Source organism: Electrona antarctica (genome assembly GCF_951216825.1).
Source record: "Electrona antarctica genome assembly, chromosome: 14".
Taxonomy (NCBI): Eukaryota; Metazoa; Chordata; class Actinopteri; order Myctophiformes; family Myctophidae; genus Electrona; species Electrona antarctica.
In genome coordinates this window covers 25,828,691-25,840,873 of record NC_136795.1, presented here as the reverse complement: position 1 = coordinate 25,840,873, position 12,183 = coordinate 25,828,691, and the positions used below count along the sequence as shown (strand labels likewise).

General features: G+C 44.0%; 1 protein-coding gene across 2 annotated transcripts in view; it reads left to right on the top strand.

The window, feature by feature from the left end:
* The window catches only part of col5a3a (collagen, type V, alpha 3a), a 71,337-nt gene that overhangs the window by 54,134 nt on the left and 5,020 nt on the right, over positions 1-12,183 (top strand). For both annotated transcript variants that reach the window (XM_079521225.1, XM_079521224.1), the window contains 19 exons: positions 392-445; positions 2,387-2,440; positions 4,331-4,384; positions 4,923-4,976; positions 5,781-5,888; positions 5,982-6,035; positions 6,145-6,198; positions 6,440-6,493; positions 6,704-6,757; positions 7,201-7,308; positions 7,719-7,772; positions 8,412-8,465; positions 8,613-8,720; positions 9,248-9,301; positions 9,579-9,614; positions 10,118-10,171; positions 10,272-10,578; positions 10,827-10,939; positions 11,184-11,252. In XM_079521225.1, the coding sequence (XP_079377351.1) occupies positions 392-445; positions 2,387-2,440; positions 4,331-4,384; positions 4,923-4,976; positions 5,781-5,888; positions 5,982-6,035; positions 6,145-6,198; positions 6,440-6,493; positions 6,704-6,757; positions 7,201-7,308; positions 7,719-7,772; positions 8,412-8,465; positions 8,613-8,720; positions 9,248-9,301; positions 9,579-9,614; positions 10,118-10,171; positions 10,272-10,578; positions 10,827-10,939; positions 11,184-11,252 (1,497 nt within the window). The remainder of the gene's footprint in view (positions 1-391; positions 446-2,386; positions 2,441-4,330; positions 4,385-4,922; positions 4,977-5,780; positions 5,889-5,981; positions 6,036-6,144; positions 6,199-6,439; positions 6,494-6,703; positions 6,758-7,200; positions 7,309-7,718; positions 7,773-8,411; positions 8,466-8,612; positions 8,721-9,247; positions 9,302-9,578; positions 9,615-10,117; positions 10,172-10,271; positions 10,579-10,826; positions 10,940-11,183; positions 11,253-12,183) is intronic.

Here is a 12,183-nt window from a genome sequence, read left to right as displayed (position 1 = left end):
TTCTGCCCGACAGTGACAACATAATGAATCAATGTGCACATTGTGCACATCTCTATTCCATGCGGTGAGGTCACCAAGGACAGTGTTGAGCATTAAGCCACTCAAATCATTTGGTGCTGAGGTTGAGTTCAATTCAATTTATTTCACGTCTAAGATGAAGTGACATGCACGAGTGCACCTGCACCCATGCTACGGTATCCTCCAGACGTTGTCTATAGTCCTTCACTTCTCCCTTCACCTCTGAGTCTTATCTCACATGCCAGTCTTTCTACCTGCTACGAAAACAATACGTGTCATAATTCAAATTAAATATTTTGGACACGCCTACGTTGACGAATGTTGCATGTTGTACTATACTGTATGTTTACTGTATATTTGTATATATTTGCAGGGCATGCCAGGCACACCAGGCGAGAAGGGAGAGACTGGTCATGTTGGCTTGATGGTGAGTAGTGCTACTAGAAGGCCTTGTCACTGCTGCCTGTCTACACAGTAAAAAGAGTGAACACAACGGGTCCATTTGGTTCCATTGATACACTCTCAGAGTTCAATTATCAGTCAGCATTTTACAGTGTATGCATCGGTTTGCTTATTTTATGCTAAAACCGAAGCACTACTATACAGCTCTAAATGCTTGAGCACCATCTTGGTGGATGGTGCTGATCCGTTGACCCGTCGCGCAATGATGGCGAACGCGTATGAGGCTGCGAGAGTTTCAAGGATGTCCCGCAGAGAGCGAAATTAATAAAATGCATAGAAAGCGAGCATGGTGGTTGACAGAGAAGGAAGCACCGGAGCGATGAAGAGGAGGAACGCGAGGAGCACTGCTTGGGAACAGGAAGACAGTGTGACAGCTGCTAATCAGATTAGCCTCAGTCTTGACTGTCTAATGAGGAGCCTCCTTTGTGACTGGCTGGCATCTCAGAAAGCAGTCAGCCGTGCCGTGGACACACCGCACGCACCACACGTCCTCTACAGCAGTGCTTCTCAAAGTTGTTCGTGACAAGGAGGGCCCCCCCCCCCCCAAATTGATTTGTATTTGGCCGAGGACCCCCCCCCCCCCAAATTGATTTGTATTTGGCCGAGGACCCCCCCCCCCCCCCCAAATTGATTTGTATTTGGCCGAGGCCCCCCCACCCCATCCGAAAATGTTTTGTGCTAGGGACCCCCATAAGAAAACATTTGTGTTTAAAAAAATGATAAAACAATATTTTGTTTTATGTACAAGCTCTTGGACAAAGTGTTGGGCTGTGAGCTTGTATATCTGCTATTTTTGAAAAGCCAACGTAAAAAAAATTGATAAAGGAGTAAAAATGATAAGCAAATGAGAGCAAAACTAAACAGACAAAGAGGGAACAAGAGAGGGTGAGTGACAGACAGACAGACAGACAGACAGACAGACAGACAGACAGACAGACAGACAGACAGACAGACAGACAGACAGACAGACAGACAGACAGACAGACAGACAGACAGACAGAGAGGCACAAGGAGCTCCACAGGGAAGCTTAATTCATGTGGCTAGTCTCGCGGATCATAGGATTGTCTCCTCTAATGCTTCCCTGACTTTCTCTCTCTCTCTTTCTCTGTATCTCTCTTTCTCTCATCCCCGCCACCCAACACACACACACACACACCCTCCCTGGGCAGATTGTCTGTCTATCGGTCTTCCTCACTCACAAGACTCTTTACGACAGAAGACACTCTCCGAGACTTCTGAGCGTTTTGAGAGCTAAGCTCAACATCTGCTCAACCCAGGCTCGGTGCCGAGCACAGTCAGAATTAATTGCTCGTCGTTCTCTTGAGGTGGGCTGTGAAGATTCGAGGCCCACTTCAGTATTCTCAATTCAACTGCTGCCCAGAGAGAGAGAGAGAGAGAGAGAGAGAGAGGTGCCTTGCATCTCACTGGCTAGAAGTTCCTCATTACCGAATAGAGTGAGAGAGACAGAGATTGGGGAAAAGGCAGACAGCAGGAATGACGGTGTCATATTGAGGGTAATGGCCTGTCCTATGTGTCACCATCATGTCACTATGATGATCACATGAACGGGCTGCTCCGTCTCGACATGATTTATAGCTCACATTCAATCTAGGAAGCATAGGATTGATCGGACATGTTTTACCTCACTTTGGTGGAGTGTGTGTGTGTGTGTGTGTGTGTGTGTGTGTGTGTGTGTGTGTGTGTGTGTGTGTGTGTGTGTGTGTGTGTGTGTCTAACACCACTTGACTGTACCATATGTTCATGTGTGATCTTTACTCTGAGCTCGCTCTCGTAATGCGAGGATGGATATGAGCGTCTGCTGCTAAATGCCTACATTGTAAATGACGTTGTTATTGCTGCACCTGAGCTCTGAAAGATAACTTCAGTCTTATTTTGTCTCCACAGGGACCCCCAGGACAGCACGGCCCTCGAGGTCCCCAGGGGCCCAGCGGTGGAGAGGTAGGCCTACCGCTTGTCTCAATTCCTTATTTTACTATTAAGCTCAGGCTAGTTTGTACCAAAGATTTCACCATGTTGTCGGTAACGACACGATGATGCCAATGTACGTGCAACGCATTGCGTATTCATAGATCGCCTGCTGTCAATGCATGACACTATCAAAGACGGAGCATAAATTCCTAACCATTAAGTGAAAATGCATAGCAGTCTAAACCCCATAGTTTAACGTATTAGTTGGGGCTCCATCTTCCATACCAAGCAGTTCGTACATGAAACCCGGGAAATCCCCTCCCCCATGCACCACCATTCCACCCTCCCCCACCCTCATACCCTCAACACACTCCCTACCCATCACCATCATCCATAGCAAGCAGTCAATACAAGACGTACCGGACGTTTGTCTTTGTTTTTTTAATATAATATACTCCATCCCCAGTTGAGTTCATGTTCAGGTCAAGCAGTTTCATCATCATATTCCAATCATGAACTTCCACGTGCACATTAATTGAAAGAATATATCTGAATATTACCATGGTAATGAGACTTACACACAAACCAATCATGAATGGGATAATGTGTTACATGCCTCAATAATCCAGCTAATATCAGCAAATCCCAGCTGTCATAATTTAAAAATTCTCATTTGGGATATGAGCTTACCGGGTAATTCTAAATGGGACACCATACAATAATACACCATTGGGCCTCTCGGGGTATCCAAAATAATTGTGGCACATTCAACTTCCTGTAAAAATATCGATACAGCTATTGATTTATTTTCTTTGTTTGATAAAAACTTCAGTATATACAGTACAATAGATTGGTAAAAATCCCACTGCTGAAAATGAACTGAGAAGAATGTGACACAATTTTATCAGCACAATGCCAAATCCATTGATTCCCCCCCCCCCCCAAAAAACAAAAAAAACAAAAAGATATATCTGAATAGTACGTAGCTTATCCTTATACAACTGCCTCTCCTTTCCTCAGACCTGTCCTGCTTTGGAAAGTTGAATTATTCAATAAGTATTAGAATATAATTCCTGGGAGAGAGAGGGTTATATTTACCGCTCCATGAATCATTAAGGAGTATTAGACTATCATCCCTAGGAGGCAGTTATATTTACCTCCAGTAATGGCCATTTCTCAACAGCCTCTCTCACACGTCGGTCAATTATTCAGCAAGTCAGCCACAGACACACTGACTGGGGCTGTACTGCGGGAAGAGTGGGATGGGGGGTTGGGGGGTAGCAAAGACAGTGGGATCCATAAATGGATTGAGAATGGTGGGAGAGAGAGAGAGAGAGAGAGAGAGAGAGAGAGGGAGGGAGGGAAGTGGATGGGATGAGAGCTATGCGGGGTGTTAACAGCAGGGGAGTTCACTGGTGGTGTTCTGATCCACTCAGCCTGCACACATGTGCACTCTAGCGAAGATGTGTTTTTGCTTTTGCTGTTTGTTTCAAGACGTCTAACAAAACATCCCCCCCCCCCCCCCCCCCACACACACACACATACACACACAACTATTACTGCTGCCTATCTCATCAGCGTGCATAAGCACGGGAGAACTGTGCATGCGACTCACACACACACTCACACACACACACACACACACACACACACACAACACAACCCAAGCGAACTGAGAGATGGAATAGCTTATTCTCTACAATCCCCACAGCAGTTGACACACACAAGTATTTCTCCTTGTTAGAGTGATAATGCTGCTCCAGTTTCTGCTGTCTGCGAACAGAACTGCTGACAGACAGCAAGTGCAGCAACAACACACAAAAAAGGCAGCAAGGGTTGGAATTTCAAGAAAATCACATGAATATTTCAAAGCTGCTACTGTTTTATGATGTCCCCTCTCTCTCTCTACCTGCTCGGTAGGGGGCGGCCGGAATGCCTGGTGGAGTTGGCCAGCCTGGACTCGTTGGAGAGAAGGTCAGTGGTTCCCATTAGTGAGAAGGTTTGGACGTGATGTGCTGTGTAGGCCGGGCTGCCACTGTTATCTTAGTGATTATTATATCCATTACTTTTTCAAATAATTGAATAATCAAGAATCAAGCTTTAATATGTATATATATATATATACAGTATATATATATACGGTGTATAATTGTATATATATATATAAACAAATTGATTAACCACTTATTATTATTTTTTATTATTATTATTTTATACTCCGTTTCACACTAGCGTTGTGGGAAAAAAATAGCAGATCTACAACCTTGTTGTGATGTGCCACATTGTGAGCTTTGAGATCAGCTATTTATACTGTTTTTGAAATTGTTTGAAAATCTCCACCGATAATGACCTGTCCAAAATAGGGATTGATTATTAATTTGTTAAATAACAATTATCATTTTGGTTTAAGAAAAATAAATTAAATCTTTCAGTTGTATTAACTGTCGCACCCCCAGTGGTGTGTGCAGTCAGTGTACTGTACAGGTAGCTTAACCTGTTCCTTCTATTCCAGGGTGAAGACGGAGAATCCGGAAACCCTGGACCAGTAGGAGAGACTGGTGGTGCTGTGAGTCCTCTCTCCCTTCCCCTCTCCCTCCCTCCCTCCCCCCCTCTATCTCTCTCTCTCTCCTTCCTATACAACTACAATTTAGAGTCTAAATTGTAATAGCCTAGACAAAGTGGGAGTTTGGAGTAAAGTGACATGAACCATAACCCGTTAAGACCTGAGGCAGAGTCTACAAATGTCTTCTAAATAGTTTTCTGCCACCTATCAGTGGGTTCTCAAACATTTTCATGCCAAGAACCCCCCAAAATGGATTGGCCGCCGACCCCCATCTCAAAATATTTTGTTCAAGGGATCACCCCAGAAGCAAAGATTTGAGTTAAAAATGTTTGCTTTATATTCAAAGATTTGCAAAGATTTGCAAACAAATCACGATCTTTCAAAAATAGCTAATAGCTAAAAATCTAAGATGACACGAATGATTTCCCGGTTTTACTGGGTTAATGGCCGTTCACACCAAGCACTGTCTGTAACTATAACGATAACTGTAAAGGTATAATCATTCTGATTCAAGTGGTTGGCAGAGTTCACACCATAAACAATGGCAATGGTGAACGATATAGTTACAGTTATCATTACAGTCATAGTGCTTGATGTAAATGGCCAACAACCACAGGGTACAGTAAGTGTAAACTGTGTCATATACTATACGTATATTGCTACAAAGTAACAAGAATAACAACAACCCTATAGTCTGGTCTACTATTTTACTATAGCATTGGCCTACTATTTTCTCAATCAATCTCTTCTGTTGATGATCTCACGCTTGCCTCTTTTCAACCATGGTCTGTGCATTTTTGATCCCAGGGGGGTAAAGGCGACTTTGGGGAGAAGGGTGACGCAGGCCCCCCCGGGGCAGCTGGACCTGCAGGAATCAGAGGAATACCAGGGGAGGACGGACCCAAAGGCAACTTTGTGAGTTCACTGTGCGCTTTATGTGTGTACTGTATAGCGCAGTAATATGATATTGTATGAGTCTGAGCTCTAACATACTCCTGTTGCCCACAGGGTCCCATTGGATTCCCTGGAGATTCAGGGCCCCCTGGGGAGGCAGGCGCCAATGTGAGTGAATCACTGTAATAAGAAATATAGAGATGCAATATACTGGAGAGAGAGGCAACTAGAGATATCGTTATTTAACCTGTTTTGACCTGCTTTGATTTTTGTCCAGGGAGTGGATGGAGGACCAGGGACTAAGGGAGACGACGGTGATCCTGGCAAAGCTGTGAGTACCGTATGATTTTTATCTTAAATAAACATAGAAACACCAGTGTCTCTATTCTCTGCTCCTGTAGATGTAGTGTAGATCAAGTCTTTGTACTCTCTGTCACATAAGGAGAGGTGTTTTACTTATTCATCATCATCATCATCATCATCATCATAGCAAAGAAAGCTTTCTTCTCCACGTCTTTGTTGTTGCATCATCTCTGTTTAAATTTTTTAACCCTTTGTTCTGTTCTCTGCAGGGCCCCCCAGGTGCCTCTGGAGAGCCAGGCCCTTCAGGACCCCCAGGGCGGAGGGTAAGTTTACTTATTTATGATCTATATGTGGGGTTTGTGTGTCTACGTGTAAGAAACGGCACTTAGATTTGTGTACGTGCGTGCGTGCCTCAAACATCTTTCAAGTGTTTTCATAATTAACTGAAGAAATCAGTTGTCAATTGAACACAAATCATGCATGACCTCTAAACATGGTCATGATTGTTTCTTTCCGTCTTCCTTTCCAACCAGGGTCACTTGGGAGCTGCCGGAAAAGAAGGGAAGCAAGGAATGAAGGGATCAAAGGTAAATCAGACTAGTGTGTGTGACATGTTTGATATTAGATTAGATAGATTAGATCATAACATACTATATTGTTGAGTATGCAATTTACAATTCAGGCATTTAGCAGACGCTCTTAATGGAAAGCGACTTTCAGTAAGCAAGAACAACACATGGTAATACATCAAATACATAGAAATAGTCATCAAGAATCATAAGCAAGCTAAGAACCTAGCATCTGTCTAACAGTAGATTCTCTGTACAGTGAAGCTATGCCTATACCATACCCTATAAAGTGCTATGTCTACATAGAATGCTATCTAAATTACATAAGTTTAGCCTTACGCCTGTAAGGTCGTCGAGGCTAGGGCAAGTGCTATGGCAACTTATACAGTATACAGTAGTATCATAACATACTACAGTACATTGCTGTATCTGATGCCTTGCTGTCTGTCTTTGTTCTACAGGGAGCAACAGGCCCAGAAGGTCTGGCGGGGAAGACTGGTCCAGTGGGAGCCCAGGGACAGTCAGGGAAGCCTGGCACAGAGGGCCTCAGAGGGATCCCAGGACCTGGGGTCAGTGCACTTTACGCCTTTAGCAGTTCAACCAAATGACGGTAGAATGTCATTATTGTCTTGGGTGTGGGTGTTCATTCATTTCAATATACACTGCCATTTCATATACCCAACCAATACTCATACTTGGCCAGGGGAGACATTTTGGGTTTGTGAGCTTCAGGCATGGCTTCTTCCAGTCGGTGTGCGGTACTGTCTAAACCTAGGTTTGTCAATAGTAGAGGGACCGCCTCCAACCACTGCAGATGTACTGTACTAGTTACATAGTATTAGTACTCCATATGCCATTCATTAGATTAGAGTATGTTAAAAATACCCTAAACCCAGAAGTTTTCATTTGTTCACTCTGATTTATAAATGAATACGTTCCAACTGAAGATTTTACTCTGCATGCTGTGCTCAATCTCCAGGGTGAACAAGGGCTAAATGGACCACCAGGGATGACCGGACCACCGGGACCAATGGTAAGAACCTAACACTGGGCTGACAGTGAACCCTATGAGTTAATAGAACCTTACTACACTGCAGTGAACCCTCTGACAGTATGAGTTAATATAGCATCAACATCGGTTTAACCACCTTAAAATAGTCGATAATAGTCTTGTAAATCTGCTTAATTTTTTAAATGTTAACAATAAATCTTGTATGGCCCCATATGGCCTTGTACGGTTTGTCCAAAACTGTTACTTTTCAGGAAATGTAAAAAAAAAAAGAAAAAAAAAAAAAGAAGAAGAAACTGTGTTCCAATGGATCCAATGTAGTGTAGTTATTATTTATTTAGTCACAAGCTATTGTTAAATATTTATAAAACCCGCAGAATAGACCTAACAACTTTCAACCTGGTGTCTCTATTTTGGGCCTGTCAAAAATGGTGACAATAGAGCTCTACACGGTGCATTGTGGGGTTGTAGATCGGCTATTTCAGCTACTTTTGCGAGACACTTGATACGACTAGTTATAAAATAGGGTATTAATTTATGAAAAACCAAAGAAATATGAAATATGGAGTTACAAGGTTTCTCTGCAACAGACGGCAGCGGTGGTGTCTGAGTGTGAGATCAGTGATGTGCACCACCATATAATGAGCCTTGACTTGTTCACAGGGACCAGCAGGACTCCCGGGGTTAAAAGGAGACCCTGGAACCAAGGGTGATAAGGTCAGTGTCTTATCCATTCAGCTCCTGACAGACATACAGACAGAGAGCCAATACATCTGTAGCAGACATAGTATGAAGCCTCTGTCAATCGCTGCTGTTTGCTGATATGCGATGTCCCCCCGCCCGCCCCCCCGTTGTTCCCTGCAGGGTCACGGCGGTTTGATCGGTCTTATCGGACCCCCAGGAGATCACGGAGAGAAGGGAGACAGAGGCCTTCCAGGACACCAGGGCACACCCGGAGTCAAAGGAGATGGGGTACGCTACAGCAGTGGTTCACGTTATTTGAAAAGATATGCCAGGGACCCCCATAAGAGAATATTTACGGCTCTAGCAGTGATTTTCAACCAATTTCATTTCAAGAAAGGGCCCCCGGTTTGACCTGAATTAGGCTACGGACCCCTATTTAATGGCATTTTTTATCTCTGGGACCCCAATTTATATTGTAAAATCCAAGTTAATTTAACTCTGAGAGTGTACAAATAGACAAATGTACAAATGTGTCAATTTGGTTCCATTTGTACATTCTGAGTTACAGACCCATAAGGGTCCATTTGGTTCCTATAACTATCATTTAGCTGGGGACCCCCTGGAACTCCCTCAAGGACCCCTAGGGGTCCCCGTACCCCACTTTGGGAACCACTGCACTACAGTAGAGGGCAACAATGTATTGTTAATTTAACTCTTAAGAGTTTATGTCAGAGTTAAATTCACGTTCAGGATTTTGCAGTACAGTACGTACATGAGATTAATATGAGGTGTGATTTGTTGTGTTCCTATTCTAGGGTAAAGGTGGGCCCCCTGGTCCCAATGGCCCCCCGGGAATGACTGGACTAGCGGTAAGCTTTTCTATCTGCTGATTATTGTACCCACTTTCCTCAGATACTGTCATGAATTAATTCACAGTGTTATTTTTGTGTAATTTGGATACATGATTGATTGATTACTGCTATTGTTACTAAACTCCTAAAGTCAAGCATAACCAGCCCTTACGTTAGTATTTTGCTGTATTTACAGTGTGGGCTCAACACTATGACATACAGTATGAATCTGATCATGTCATGACGGTATCGCTTTCAACCTCCTCACCGAGCCAACTCTCTTCTCTTCTTCTAGGGTGCAAGTGGCGAGAGAGGATCAAAGGGAGACACGGTGAGTGTTGTAATCTCTCCTATTCCCATGTTAGCATTGCTGTCCTCGCACCCCAGCCCAGCTGTCAGCAACATATGCTCTGGTCAAGAGAGAGAGAGAGAGACAGAGAGAGAGAGAGAGAGAGAGAGAGGGAGAGAGAGTGTTTATTTGTGTGTTGGCTCAAATGTACCATGCTTCATAATCGCTATGCTTTTCTGTGTTTACTGCATGTCTTTGGGACTAAAAGCTTGCTGTACAGCCACGCTTGCCTTATGTGTGATTTTTTCCAGTGGGTCCTCATAATAGGATTTGGTTCTGGTGTATGTGATGTGATGAAAACCACTATAGCGTGTCTTGAGAGCCGGGGCTTTGACCAAAAGACTGCTGATGCACATAGCTGGATAATCCTGTAAAGCGGCAGCCATATCTGCCCGGATAAAGATAGGATTTGGCCAACTGGTGTGAGAAGGGTTCCAGGTGAGAGGATGACTGACACAGAGCTTTGTCATCCCCCAATTCTCTAGGGTCCCGAAGGTCCCCAAGGAGACACAGGCCGGATTGGCCCCCCTGGACTTCCCGTAAGTATACTCAATTGCTCATGTCCAATTCTACTCCATCCATCAGTATCATCCATTTTTGACAATACCCTTTGAACTCACCTGTCTCCTTGATGTTCAGGGACCCCCTGCCACCATGGTCCAGCCCCTGCCCATGCGGGAGGGCAGGAGGAAGAGGAAGAGGCATTCGGAACGGGGCGGAGGATCGGCGCGGTCAGGGCAGGAGGAGTACTACCCAGATCCAGAGCTGGAGGAGTTCCTCCAGGGGGACCAGCCCCTGGTGGAGGCTGAGGGCATGGAGGAGGTGTTCGCCTCCCTCAACTCCATGAAGACTGAGGTGGAGCTCATGAGGAGGCCGCTGGGAACGTACGAGAGCCCCGCACGCACCTGCAAAGAGCTCATGATGATCCAGCCCGACTACAAAGACGGTGAGCAAAGAGATCGCTTCATAATGAAACTCCCGTTTTAAATGTCTCGGCCCATTCAAGAAGGACTCCATCATCTTCTCCATTATTTCAGCCCCTTTTTACAGAGGCACTGACTTTGTTAGCATATGATGCAGTTCATCATTTCCCCTATGTTGTCATCGTATTCTCTGAGGTGTGTCTGGCAGGACTACATCTGATGTGTGATTGATGTGTTATTTCCATGCCCCCCCCCCCCACCACCACCCCAGGAGACTACTGGATAGATCCTAACCAAGGCTGTCACCGCGATTCCATCAAGGTCTACTGTAACTTCACAGCTGATGGAGAAACCTGCCTCTACCCTGACAAGAGGATTGAGATAGTGAGTCCCCAAAACCTACAGCTTGTCAGCCTTTGAAAAGCTGGCTTTGCAAATCACTACAGGTCCCATATGGATCGAAACGTCTTTGAAGATGCACACAGGAGACAGAATATGTGCATCAGACTTGGATATCATCACTTCATCTTTACATAATTTCCACTGGCATGCTCGCATGAGCGCACAAATACATATGTACGATTATGCACGTAACGGCTCCCCCTCCTCCCTGTCTTTTTGTTTACAGGTGAAATTAGCAGCTTGGAACAAAGAGACGCCAGGAGGCTGGTTCAGCCAGTACAGGAGAGGCATGAAGGTAAATCAAACGCCTCCAACCATTAATCTCTGGCATTAGTCCTGTTCCAATTACCCGTTCTAATTGAGGACGTTTGAACGAGAGCATGGAACAGAGAGCACACACAAGAATAATAATAATAATAATACGGGTAATAATAATAATAATAATTGTAATAATAATATATTAATATTATTATATCTAATAACGATTGATAGAGGTAAAAAAATGACATAACATCCAGAGCAGTGTAGCGCAGCGCCGACCGTGCGTGCTGGGCTAAATCGATTTTTTTGTCTTTCATAATCACCATATATACTGCACAATGTGTTCTCTGAGCTGCAGTGCACTCTGAATGTTAGGTCATTTCTCACCTGTACCACTCGTTATTGGATAGAATAACCGATTGTTATTGGATAGAATAACAGATTGTTATTGAATAGAATAACAATCTGATTACATCAGATTAATCAGATTTAAGGTAAGAAAATTGTTAATCCGGAATTCTCCTTTAATGGGTTAAAAACTGTTCAATTCAACCAGTTCTGAGATCATACTGTTTTTGTTTGGCTAGAAGTTGGTTTTAGTACTAGCAGCGAGGATGACTCACTCACTCACTCACTCACTCACTCACTCACTCACTCACATGGAGTGCTTGTTCAATTCTTCTTCTCATCTCCTTCACTTTTCCCATTGAAATCTTGATCCCCCGCTAAAGGCGAGTTATGCTAACCTCGGATGACCTGCCCCACGCCTTTACATACATTTATTCATGAATATAAATTGGGAGATTTATAAACAACTGACAAGGTTTGATAGAAATGAAATTGCTACTGTCACTGTGTCACACCACGTCTGACAGGTTTATATTCACCATGTTGCCTCTTCTCTGTGAGAAAGACTGTATGCTACTGTATTGCTATTGCTATTATTGGCTCTATGTCAACTTGCA